Source organism: Dermacentor variabilis, chromosome 5 (assembly GCF_050947875.1).
Source record: "Dermacentor variabilis isolate Ectoservices chromosome 5, ASM5094787v1, whole genome shotgun sequence".
In the NCBI taxonomy this organism is placed as follows: domain Eukaryota; kingdom Metazoa; phylum Arthropoda; class Arachnida; order Ixodida; family Ixodidae; genus Dermacentor; species Dermacentor variabilis.
Window position 1 is genome coordinate 103,370,376 of NC_134572.1, and position 13,698 is coordinate 103,384,073.

Genomic DNA, 13,698 nt, shown 5'->3' on the forward strand with positions numbered 1-13,698 from the left:
ATCACATGCCCTGCCCATGCCCCATTTCTTTTTCTTGATTTCAACTAAGATGTCATTAACTCGCGGTTTTTTTCCCTCACCCAATCTACTCTCTGCTTATCCCTTAACGTTACACCCATCATTCTTCTTTCCATAGCACGTTGCGTCGTCCTCAATTTAAGTAGAACCCTTTTTGTGAGCCTCCAGGTTTCTGCCCCGTAGGTGAGTACTGGTAAGACAGCGCTGTTATACACTTTTCTCTTGAGGGATAATGACAACCTGCTGTTGATGATCTAAGAATGCCTGCCGAACACACGCCAGCCTATTTTTATTCTGATAATTTGAGCCTCATGTTCCGGATCCGCGGTCACCATCTGCCTTAAGTAGATGTATTCCCTTACCACTTCCAGTGCCTCGCTACCTATCGTAAACTGCTGTTCCCTTCAAAGACTGCTACACATTACTTTTGTTTTCTGCAGATTAATTTTTAGACCCACCCTTCTACTTTGCTTGTCCAGGTCAGTGAGAATGCATTGCAATTGGTCCCCTGAGTTACTAAGTAAGGCATTATCATCAGCGAATCGTAAGTTACTAAGGTATTCTCTATTAACACTCATCCCCAATTCTTCCCTATCCAGGTGTCTGAATTCCTCCTGTAAACACGCTGTGAATAGCATAGGAGAGATCGTATCTCCTTACCTGACGCCCTTCTGTATTGGGGTTTTGTTGCTACACTACATAGAGTCATGTTATCATACGTTACGGCCACTGTTATTGCTATAGTAAGTCACTAAATAAAGTCAATTGTGCGGTATGCTTTCCGAAATCTCGCTATTATGCAAACTGGTGACACGATGGTAGTGCTTTCGCCATTAGGCAAGTATCACGGCTGCGGAGTGTTTGACTTTTCTTATTCCTTAGTTTCGTCGAACTGTCTCTATCGGACCAAGTGAGCACGAAAGTAAATTAAATTTAACGTCCATCTGACATTGATATTATGGGCTCAAGCCAATCGAAAACATATATAAAAATAGTATAATGACGCTGAAACTTAGGCACAGAGAAAAAAAATTCTACTACACGAACAAAATCAGGAGAGCAGTGAAAAAGAAAGAAGGAAAAAGGCAGGAAAAGGAAAGGAAACATCGCGGAAAATAAAACGGAAATCAAGTTCGCTTACCTGAATATATTTGCACCATGGCAGTGTCGTCATCCCTAAATATAGTTTACAAACACCAACTTTTTGATCGTGCTGCTTAGCGACGACGACATTTTAAAAAAAATTAAATAAGATATGTTTCGTTTTGTACTTACTCTTGTTGGTTTTGTTTTTATTACAAAAACGTGACTTCTTTTTCAATTTCCGCAACTGTGGCAAAACTGCGGTTATTTGTGATGTAGCCATACTTCCTGTCCTCCTTATAGTCATCGTAGTTGACCTCAAGCTTGCTCCAGAATTCTATAAAGTCCAATGGAGGTGCGTCTCCACCGTACTCTTTAGGTAGGACGTGAGGGTCTATGTACTTGTGGAGTTCTTCAAAATTTTCTCCGTACGGATGAAACTGCACAACAGGGAGAAAGCACCGCAGAATTGTGATATCAACCATATCCTCAGAACAGGACATCAGACTAAGCTAGAAAACAGAGAGATAAATATTTCCGCCCACTACAAACACTCTCTCTATTGAAAAACTGTTATTGTCAAAACTCTTGCATCAAGACTGGAAATACGACCATGCGGCTTCGCTGATTCAGCACGTGCGGCTGCTCAAACACAGCATTTCTTTAGTGGTCTTCTGAATGTGTTCAAAATGACAAACAGCGCAGACACTGGAACAACAGACGTATACGAGCAGAATAGATGTACTTTTATTGCCGTCGTCTGCATTCTCAGCTGGCCATATGGAACTTAAACCAACTAGTCCAACTCAGAACACTACTGCATACGGTTAATACCGCTGACTTTCAGCTCATTTCAATATCACAATGTATGGCTGGCGCTTGTGTAAGTTGCAAAACAAAAACTGTTCGCTTCGATAGCAAAATAAGCTTCGAGAGCAAAGCGCTTCGAGAGCAGATACATACCCTGTCGGCAAGCTTCTTCTTGAGGAATGGCCTAACCAGCGCGTAGACCATGTCGAATGCAAACCCCTCTCGTACGGCGTACATGGCCTTCATGCGCATGGGCATGCAATCCTGGAGAGAGAAAAAAAATAACGTGCCACGGATCACTGTGCAAAAAATAAAGACCCTTTTGGCACAGACATGCAAAAAATCGAAACGCAGCGAACTTTTATGTGGTAAATATTAGGGTGCAGGAAATGCCACTGATGCTGGTGATTGAATTACGTCAAAGGCGACGCATTCTATAGGGCTGTTTTGTTATGGTGGCGCCGTACTGCATAGAATCACTGGAAAAAATTTCAGAGTACCGCATTCGTTTTCCCCGCGCCGCCGACGCGTTCATTGGCCCAACCGTACCACGTGACTTTGGGGCGCCATATTCCTTCCAAGTTCCGGGCGGGCCGGCTGAGTTAGAGCGCAGGCAGCCCAGTTTCCCTACGTTTTTTGTGTTCCGATTGTCGCGCTCACGCTTGACTGCAAGGAAATCATGCCTGGCTGCTGCGCCTTCGGATGCAGCAACCGAACTGAGTTTGGAAAGACTTTTTTCTATGTTCAGATCGGAAAAAATGACCGGGAGCGTCGTTCTGCGTGGTTGCACAGAATCGGGCGGAAGAATTTCAAGCCTACAAAAAGCACTCGCGTGTGCGAGGTATAAGTACACCTTGCTTGTGCTTTTCGGCACTGCTTTAGAAGGTATTTAAGCGAAGTGCGCGGGGTGTTAGCGATGCTACGAAAATAGGAGTTCATTGCAGGGGTCGTTCGCGTCTTGCACGCTTGACGCGGGTAGACGTGTACGTGTTTGTTGCTCAACACACGCGGTTATTCCGTGCTCGTGGCGCGCGAAGGCACACTTGTCGCGCGAGAATTCTGCGTCCTCACGTGCACCAGGTACTCGCATGATTTCTCCGCGCACGTGAGCGCGCTCTCGTCTCGAGTCGCTCGACCCGTATGGCACTTGTTTTTCGCAGATCGTGACGATCGCAGTCAATAAAAACATGGTAATACGAGGCCCATGATAATTCTTTTTTTCCACTTATCCTTTGCTCATTTATACATACGCATTTCGAGCTTGAAACCAATGACCAGGTGATATTCACAACACATGCTTCAAATTTTGAGCTTGTAAGCCGAGCACATGCAATGAACTGAAGTCAGCATACATATTATCTTTTATGTTGAAATGCTACGCTACATACCCAAATAATGTTCTGCTTGATGCATAACAAGAAATACAAACAACAGAACACCCAGTAGCTTTAGTTTCACTCTGTCACTATGCATGTTACATAAACCGCTCTAAAAGCCCAAGAATTTTATACATCGCCTATGTAACTTAGAAAAAAAAAGTATTGCGTCACCAGCAGGCGTTCCTGCTTTTTTTTTTACATAGGCAGCAAATATTGGCAGTCTAAAAAAGCAGTCATCAATAAGTTGAGAAGAGTAGCCGCTCATGGGGGGGAACGCACTAGACAGCCACGTTCATAAATCGCAATGTAGCAAACTCTCGCTCATTATCAGTGTACAGAAGTGCATATACGTTGCTGTAATCACGCAAATGGCTCATATTCGCCTTCCACAAGATTTAGTGCGCAAAATGGTGATCGAAGTTGGTTTTTACGCCTGCTGTGCACAGATCGTCTTACGATCACGGCCAAACACCGGTGCGCACACGGCAGTCGCAGTGTGTCGCGCGTATATGGCGGACGAAGTCGCCCGGCAGAATCGCGAACGCGCGGTAACCGTTTACAAACTAAATTAAATGTATCCGATTTAGCTTGTAAAATTACACAATGAACGTTCGTGCCTGTGACACTGTGAGGTGTTAGTTTCGTCCTGTTTGGAAACATTCAATAGAAGCCGACGGCGGTCCACGATGCTCATGCCTAAAAGCACAAGCTTGCCTCATTCCGGCTTGAAGTGACGAAATGTTTCCTTCGTAGCTCGCTCCGCGGAAGGGGGAAAAGAACGCGTGCATGAGCTTCCGATAGCAGCGCTAAGCTGCTGCCCACAATCGTAGCACAGTTCCAGCAGTAAACATGATCGGCGTGCAAAACAACTACCCGCTGCATTACTTCGCACAAAATAGCATTTTATTTTCGTTCTTAGCAACCGTGGCACAAAGGCAAACCATGGCTCAGGGCACAAAGTGTTTGTACTTCAGTAAAAACTCAACCCGATGCGTCACCGAATATCAAGCTTTTCCAGCATGGCTGCTTTCCCGCGACGCAGTCGTCTTGGAAGGTATATGGCGGTGGCCGCTCAGTGTTGCCAGTCAAATCCCGACCTTTGTGGTACTCTGAAATTTTTTGCAGTGACTCTAGTACTGCATAAGCAGGGGCGCCATCTAGGATCTGTGTGCTGTCTGGCTTAGGCGAACGCTATGCGTTCTATGTAAGGTGTACGCTTAGCGGCAGTTGCTTGAGGATGTTTTTCCGCTCGTGAAGGTCTACTTGGCAGGGCGTGGCGTCTTCTACATAGGGAGCGAACCTGTGAAATGTACCGAAGTCATTTACCTTGGCATGCCGGAGTTTTGGTGCCGGTGAGGCGGACGAAGCATTCAATGGATGTGTGCCCCAGTGTTTGAGCTTGCATCAGCCTCAGAGATCGGATGTGCATTTCTAAAAATTTGTTTCCCGAATATGTTCTTACTGCAGCATCCTCACTGTAGTTGTGAGCTGTGGTTTAGCAGCAATTAGTAGCTAGGAAACATAAGCGACACTCGTTAAAGCGTGGGTACCCGTTCTACCACGGAATAAGTTCGGCTGTTTATAAATACTTTGACAAGCGTTCAAATTGTTATATGTATATAGACGTACTACGTGTCTACCTGGTTTGTTTAATGCGGTCTCCACCCACGAATAAGATAGTTTTGGTTAGTAATAACAGCGTATCGTACAGTATGAATCACACTTGTCGAGTGTTCGAGTGGCCGACTGCGTACTGCGCGGTAGTCCAAAGCAGTGACAGCTGCTGGGTTCTACAGTGGTTTGTTCTATAGCGCATGGGCCAAGCATTCGGAATGAACATGCGTGGTGTTATTCGGCGCTAGCGTGTTTTTTTTTTTTACGTAGAAAAATTTGTTGATTGATCACTCAAGAGGGATTTAAACTTTACAATCCTCAAAAGGATGAAATCAATTTTTTGTTTGGTCTTCGGCCCGTCTTTACGAACCACTCAGCTGTTTTACGGAAATTGTGTTCTCTCAAATAGCCCGCGCATTCCTTTTATTTTATTGCCTTTGAACATCAGTGGGTCAAAGGATAAAGAGACAATGCCTATCAGCACAAACCTTATGTACCATGCTTGTTCCCCAACAGCAGTGATCGCTTTATTTAGCTACATCATCGGCCTCATACAGGAGGCTAACCTAGTCATAGCATAGTTGTGTGCAGAACGAAGTCGGTGGCTAACGGTAATATTCTAATGCTTGGCGCCCAAATTTTGCGGGTTTGCACTGCCTTGGCCGAAACCGGCCACTCGTTTATCTTATCTCCCCATGCAAGCTCTTCAAATAGTGAGACTATTTTACTATTCACGCTGGAAATCGACAGGCCCCGCTGCTCTTCGTCGAGTGGAATGCGATGTAGCCAAAATTGTTTATACAGCACGTGCACACAGCGCTACACGTGATTCACGTTGTATGATTTCGAAGCAAAGAGAAATATCCTCATACTGTGGTCGCTACTACACCGAAGGCTGCACAATGGTCCCCCCCCCCCCCCGGGCATTGCATGAATCGACATCGTGTAAATTTTTCGGAGAACGGGCTAGAAGAGCTCCAAATTGTTCCGTAGCACACGACGGCAACACGTGCAAGCAGCGCCACTCCATTTTCGCACAATATAGAGCGGAGGAAATGCTCGCGACGCGCTCTTTCTCCTTCGCCCTATGAATAAGTCTGTAGTGAGATAGACTTCAGGACAATGTTATCAGCCACCGGGACCCGTACTCTCAGACATGGGTCACTCTACGCTGCAGTTTTGGCATGTAAACTTCAGTGGCCGAGCATCACGCACACACTGGCTGTTTAGTTTGTCGGCAGGCACGTATTCTGTCAACGCATGTCATATCATAGCTAACACAAAGGACAAGAAAAAGGAGAATGGAGCAGGGGTGTTGCTTTAGAGGCATGGTCTTTCTAAAGCTGCTATTGCTCAAATTATCAGATGCCATACAGTGTGAGGCCAATATGCAAACTGGCTTCATTCGATTATCAAAGGTAAAGCTGTACGCCAGTGTGTCGTCGCCTCCCTCCCTTTGTCTGTAGCGGTTTTTTATTCACAAAGGCTTCATTCGATTTCGCTGAAGCACGTGTAAGCGAATACAACACTACAAACGCACCGCGCTTTGGGTGGACGTTGAAAAAACCCAGATGGTAAAAAGAGAAATCCAAAACGCGCCCTTACAGAGTTTCTCATAACCCTTGTGTTGCATTACAGGCTAGACTCTATTAATCAATCAAAACCACGTGCTGACTCCTGACGCTAATTAACGCAAATACGTATTTCTCGGTTTTCAGCACCAACATAATGTGTTTTAAAATAAAGTAAGGTTTGCACTCGTACCTGAAGGTACTCGAATCCTCTTCGAATCAAGCCCGCATTGATGGAGAGCACTTTTTCTGGCGTCAGCTTAGCGTAGTCGAACAGCATGACCATGCCCAGTGTTTGCGTTGTAGGATCTTTCGCTAAATGCTCAAGGCAGAGCATGGCGGCCCGGTGCATTTCGACGTAAGAAGATTCCACGATGTCCCACGAGCCTGCAAAGCGACAATGTACTGCAAGGAGTCAAGTCAGAGTTGTCTGCATGAAGCTGTCTCGCCTCATCTGTCCCTCTGAAATGTCGTGACCCTGAGAGAAAGCTTTGGCTCCCCCCAGACAAACTCCAATTTCTCAATTCAAATACATGCAAAACCTCAGAAGTGGTCGGATAAAACAAGCGTGGGGCTGCTTTGAATGAAATTTGCTCCTTGAGAGAGAAATTAAAATTCTAGTGGCCGGTGGAAGCAGATGCCTTTAGGGCCCAGAATGATTTACCCACATTTGCGAAAGCTCGTCTCTAAACAATCGGCTTACGAAGTTCACAAATCGGTAACTCGGCACTAAGATAGGTAACGCAGTCTTGTCAACCGTATCTGTTAATGTATCTAACGGGGACAGATTTGATATATGAATTTACAGCGTACGTAAAATTGTAACTGTGTTTACAAGTGTTTTGCAAAACTCCTAAGCCACAAATAAGCGGTATATTTCCAAGTTGCGTAGAATACGTCCATCTTGTTCGCTTTAAATTTACCATAAATGCATTTTACGGACTTTTGATATCGTTTTTATTTTTTAGGCACAGAGTTGTAAACTTGATATTCCAGGATATTTTTTTTTTCAGTTTTACAATCTTCAGCAATTTTCGCAAGAATGCTCATGGTCCAAAATTAAAATTTGCTTCCAAGATTCACTAGATTCTAACTGCTGTTTAATGCAAAAATCTTGCTAGTTAGTTAGTTAGTTAGTTAGTTAGTTAGTTAGTTAGTTAGTTAGTTAGTTAGTTAGTTAGTTAGTTAGTTAGTTAGTTAGTTAGTTAGTTAGTTAGTTAGTTAGTCAGTCGACAGCTTACGATCGTCCATGCAGATAACAACACGTCACTCGTGGTTGGCGTTACCCACCGATCTTGAAAAGAAAGATGGGGCGTCCGCAAACATCCTTTCCGGGCATTATCATCATAATCCGGCGTGTTGCTTCCGATATGCTGGATGGCGTTAAGTCCTCGAAGACGGTCCGACTCGTGTTACGGTTCCGGTAGTAGTTGCGGATGGTACGCAGCGCCGCCTCCACGTTGTACTTCCGCACGCGTAGGAACCGCAGAAGGAATGCGGCATCTTGTCTCGGATGGAGGCCTTCCTCTTCTGCGCATAGCAGAGGCGATGATTAGCGGCGCAAATCTTCAGTTATTCTCTATAGGCGAGCAAAGAGTGAAATATTGGCTTCTGCAATCTGTCCTTGGGCGTTGCAGAACGCCGCGTACTACGAAAAAAAGAATTACAGCTCTGGTGAATCAACCCGCTACCTAAAAAGAGAGATCTCAACGTAGCGGTTTGGTTTAAAGGCGCTCTGCTTTGCTACGAAACTGGCATGCAAAGGTATCTGCCCTTTCTCAAGCGTACAGAAGGGCAACGTGACCTGGTTACTGAGCAAGGCGAGTTCTTCGTGGCGTCCCTAGCTATTATGATCAGAGAGGCTACACCAGTTACGTAACAGCGCTGTGCGTGTAGTCGACTCGTACGTATGGAATGACATGTGAGGAACTACTTGTAATCGATTACCTGTTTAGGTAATTTTGTAATTTAAAGATTACCTTTTTTTTTCTCTAACGCTCACTGTAATTAAGTTACATTTATTAGTAACCAATCACACGAAGTCAATTGGAGTTTTTACAGAACAAGCTTTAACAGGTGACGCAGCTTCGTGCTCTCAAATGGCACAGTTGCGCTGGCCGCACCTCCAAAGCCATCTGCGATGCCGATGGCTTCACGCGCTATGATCTCGCCGCCTACTACTGTTGAAGAGATACGGGCGGGCCCGTATCTTGAAAGTGATCTGCGAAAGTGGCAGAGGGAGGCGTGTGCTGAGAGCTCCGTGAGCAGGTGTTCTCGTCGCTTCGTTGTCGTTAAGGCTATAGAGGCAGCACGAAGGTGAATTCGCTCGCTGCTGTGGGCGCCATCTTGAAAAGAGTCGGCTGGCAGGATTGGTGGCGGAGGTACGGTTTTCTCGTTGGGTCAGCATAGAAATGCTTACGCATATTTAATAGCCACAATCTTGTGAGCAAGCATTCCGTACGTCACGACACAGGCCCTTCTCTCCAGCGCGCACATCTAGCGAGCTTTCAGTGTCGCTGCCAGATGTCTTCACAAGAAAATTATGGAAAATTACAGAGGAAAATTTTGAAAAGCAGTTCTTAGAGAACATAAACAAATTGTGAAAGCCTGCAGAGGACGAAGTGAAACAACCAGGCCCGCTCGTTCAATTTACTGAATTTGTGCAACGCTAATAAATTAAGGAGAAAAGTAGCGTTTAAGTAGCCGATTACATTTTATTAATTGCTCAGTTATTTTCATGGGACACTAATTGGTAACTATATTCAGCGATAATTTTCGAAGTAATTGTAATCAGTAACATATTTTTTTATGTAATGTGTACAAGCCTGGCTTGTTGGTGGCAGTGTAGCGCACAGCTTAATGTCATATAAGGTTACGCATCATTCCAGGTTTTTCCAGTTGTAATTTTCATATTTCTGTGAGCAAGCTACGGACGCGGTAATTAGTGCAAAATTACGAGGAATGCACGTCATGTTGCTGCCACTTGTCGCTCGACATAGAAGTGTCGCGAGCTCAGTCACAGGTGCAATCCAATGCACTTTTTCTAGTGCTATAGGTTCCCGTTATACTTGCGCACACCACCTAAACCCATTTCTCCAATTCCGCATTCCATCTACTCTGCCAAATCGAGACAACTGTCCTCTGCCAACTGTGGCTTGGAGTAGCTCTCCCGAATGCATTTGCTAGCCGCATTGCAATGGCTGACAGTACTGCCTGTCCCAGTTGCGGCAGCGAGAAAATCATCGAAATACCCTCTGTCATTGTCTGCGCTACAGTTCCCAGAGACAGTTGCTCGTGACGGCGTTGGCACGCCTCGATAACCTGCTGCTTTCTGATCACACTGTCTTAGAGTGCACATCAGAAGGCAACGAAGGCACTACTGAAAATATTTATTTATTCATACTGTCGATCCCATCAGGGATCACAACAGGAAGTGCATACATACTTATCTTGCAATGTAGCAATAACAGTTAGCGCAATATTAAGATTACACATAGTAGATATGCAATTAGCAAAGGCAGACAATATGGTAGGCAGAACAATAACGTAATACATTGTAATAATGTTACGAAAAAATCAAGAGGTAGTGAAAAAGGTAGAAAATTTTACAAAGGTGAACAAAATGGTAAGCATTAGTTACACAATAACACATAGCATTAAATTTAAGAGTAACAAGGGGTAATGAGGTAGTCTGTCAAATACCAATGGAGGTAGGCAAGAATTACAACAGGAAAAGAAGTAAACAATGTGCATAAAGAAACAATAGTGCTCAGTAATGGCAAGTAAAAGTGAGGTACACACAAGAGGTAGCAATCCATAAGGTACGTTTAAGGTGTCGTTAAAGAAATTGTGATCAGGAACACAATATAATGAAATAGAATGGCACAGAAAGAAATGGTGACACAGGTACGTCATGATTGTGAAGCCACGCAATTCATTTTCGGCTAATGTTAAAAAGTAATTAAGGATGGGCTGTTTGTAATACTAGGGTCCAGCTTATTCCATTCCCGTGTCATTAAAGGGAAAAACGAATGCTTATGGTTTTCCGTATGAAATGGGTGCTCGTTTAATGATAGTGAATGTTTATGTCGAGTGAGTCGTGTTTGTGCTATAGATGAGTATTTGGAACTGTCTATTTTCAATTCATTATGAATAAGTTGATACATAATTTTTAACCACGCAAGCTTGGCTCAGTTTTGTAAGGTCGGTATACCGGCCTGTTTTAGCAATTCTGTGGGTGAGCTTCTTAAACTATGTTTTTTGTAAATATATCTTAGTGCCTTCCTTTGAATTGCTTCTAGTTTTTTAGCGAGTTCTTTGGTGAAAGGAAACCAAACAACGTTAGCTTATTCTAATACGGATTTGACAAATGTGTTATATGCAAGTATTTTTGTGTTTGGGGGTGCTAGTCTAAGACGTCTGTTTAGGAAAAACAACTGTTTTTTGTGCGGTCGAGGTAACGTTGTTTACATGGCGCTCCCACCTGAAATCGTGTGTTAAGGTTAAGCAAAGGTACTTGTACTCTTTCACTTTGTTAAGTGTGGCGTTATTTATAGTGTAGTTAAATTCTGATGGGAGCATTTTTCTCGTAATTGATAAAATAGCTAATTTTTTTAATATTTAAAGTCATTTGCCATTCGTTACACCATTTGTATACAAGTGACAAAGCGTCGTTTAAGGCCACATAGTCATTATAAGAATTGATTACCTGATACAGAACACAATCGTCAGCAGAAAGTCTAACATTGACTGGAATATTAGAAGGCAGATAATTAATGTATATGAGAAATAAAACTGGAGCCACAACACTTCCTTGTGGAACTCCGGATCTTACGCTAGATTTATTGTAATATTGCTGGTTAACTTCTGCAAACTGAGTGCGGTTAGTAAGGTAGTCTTTGATCCAGTTCAGAATAGGGCCATTTCCCAAGGTAAGTTCGAGTTTATAAATTAATTTTCTATGTGTTACGTGATCGAAGGGTTTTGAAAAATCTAAGAAGATTAGATTGATTTGTTTCTGTCGGTCAATACTTAACGATACATCGTGGACAAGATCAATTAGTTGTGTGACCACCGAAACTCCTTTGCGAAAACCATGCTGACAATCTGTTAGTATTTCTTCCTGTTCAAAGTGTTTGTAATGTGCTTTAAGATAATGTGTTCTTATAGTTTACAGGCAGCGAACGTTAGTGAGATTGGCCGGTAGTTAGCGGGTTCTGTTTGACTTCCCGATTTATGAATTGGTTTCACTTTAGAGTTTTTCCAATCCTTAGGGAGGGTGCCTGAGGACATTGATTTGTTAAAAATTGTTAATAAGTACTTGGCAGTCCACTTTTTTGGAATACATTTGGAATGCTGTCAGGTCCTGGTGATTTCTTTGGGTCTAAGTTAAGTAGTAGGTTAAGTACACCTGTTTCGGTTAGTGTGAGTGGTTCTAGAGGCTTATTTCTAGAGAAGCCTGCTTGTGGTAGTGTGCCGTTGTCTTCAGTGAAAACGCAGCAGAAGTAGTCGTTAAGCAAGTTAGCAGAGTTTCTGTTATCTTCATTTGAGGTTCCGTTGTCGTTACGATTATTTTGGTTAATGTATGTAGCTCCAGAACTTTGTGGGGGCAGTTTTCAAAATGTTTGTGAGTGTATTGGTAAAGTAGAACTGTTTGGCTGTCTTAATTTTTGATTTCATAAGTTGGATAACTGCGCTGAGATTTTGGTGCGTAAGTTATAATTGGTTAGCTTTCAGCAATTTTTGCATTCGGTTTACTTTTTGTTTCGCATGTATAACGTCAGGCGTTATCCATGGATTACACCTAGTAAGTTTCTTTCTTTTTGTAGGTATGCAATTGGTTATACAATGAGATATAATGATGTTAATTGCGAGCCACAATGCATCGAGTTACAATGTAAAGTTACTCCGGTCAAGCGACCTAATTCAACTACTGTGAAACTATTCTGTGTGACACTACTCTTTGTGCGTTCGTATTTTCTTTATCTCCCTCTCTTGTAAATGTATAACCTATGGACAGCGCACATCCAAGCACCAACAGAAGACCAGTGGGAGGTCCAGATGACAACCCCAAGTCTTAAGGACCAGCTACGGCTGGTTCAAAGGAATAGGCCATTAGCACAGGACCACAGCTGCCTGGAGTAGGGTGGCCACCCACGCCCGGCCACCATCAGCCTGGTTTCAATAAAGTTTAATCACTCACTATCTCCCTCTCTTTCTCTCTGTGTGTTTTCTTTATCGTTCTGTCATCCCTTACCCTTTCTCCAGTGCAGGGTAGAAAACTGAACAACTAGCGGTATGCCTACCTGAGTTTCGCATATGATTTATCTCTCTTTCTCTCTCTCTCTTTTTCTCTCTCTCTGTTTCTAGTGCCAGAGAGTACCTCGGATTTTACCACTCCAGTGCCCCGATACTGGTAAACAGAAATATAGGCAAGAGCATTTCATGCACTGTAATGCCGCCAGCTGGATAAATGCATGACAGCACTGAACATGAAATAACGATGACTGACGGCCAAGGAGCACAATACAGAACTTAATATGCCTCTGTATTCAGTTTGCAACGCACAACGCACGACTGCACGCTTCAGTGTTTTCTACAAAACTTCATATACTTCGTTCAACCACCTAGATCATTTTTCACAGCTTGGTTATATTATAAAGCATGGACAATGCTATTATGCGAAGCTCAGTTTGCCCTCCAAAATGTTTCTTTTTTTTTTGGGGGGGGGGGGGGGGGCTTGCTTACTTGACAACGACTGCAGTAACTGTTCGAGGGATTCCTTTCTCCGTGCAGGAGTTTCTCCGAGCTCGTCTTCGGCGACTCGTTGCAGGTTGAACGGCAGCGCCCCTTCGGATGTGTCGATCTCGTCCAATGGCTTTCTGGTGTAGACGCCGCTCATGGTGGGCGGTCAGCTACGGCAACCGAAACGAGCCGAATCAAGGCTCGTAAGCAGTCCTCTTTCCTGCACTCGTCCTTCGATGAAGAAGCAAGAGCACGCGCCCGGAGGAGGGCTGACCGCGACAATGGAGGCGCCACGTGACCCGCTTACAGCCACTCACGAGCACAAAGACGCGCGTCACGTATAGCGAATTGACAGCTGACCCGCGGTCCCGGCGTGTAAACAGCGAGTCATTTTTCATTTGAACAGACTGCCACAATTCGGACGAATTTCGAGATTCTTTCTTCTTTTTTTTGCGGAGCCTGTCATTTTGTCTGCGAGT

General features: G+C 43.9%; 1 protein-coding gene across 1 annotated transcript; it reads right to left on the reverse strand.

Annotated features, from left to right (window-relative positions):
• Nucleotides 1–1,294: 1,294 nt before the first annotated feature.
• LOC142583002 (alpha-tocopherol transfer protein-like) lies at nt 1,295–13,436 on the reverse strand. The gene is made up of 5 exons (XM_075693216.1): nt 13,223–13,436; nt 7,766–8,005; nt 6,669–6,862; nt 2,065–2,175; nt 1,295–1,541 (listed from the first exon to the last, which is right to left on the reverse strand). The coding sequence occupies exons 1-5, from the start codon at nt 13,374–13,376 to the stop codon at nt 1,314–1,316; spliced, it is 927 nt and encodes a 308-aa protein (XP_075549331.1). The 5' UTR covers nt 13,377–13,436; the 3' UTR covers nt 1,295–1,313.
• Nucleotides 13,437–13,698: the final 262 nt, after the last annotated feature.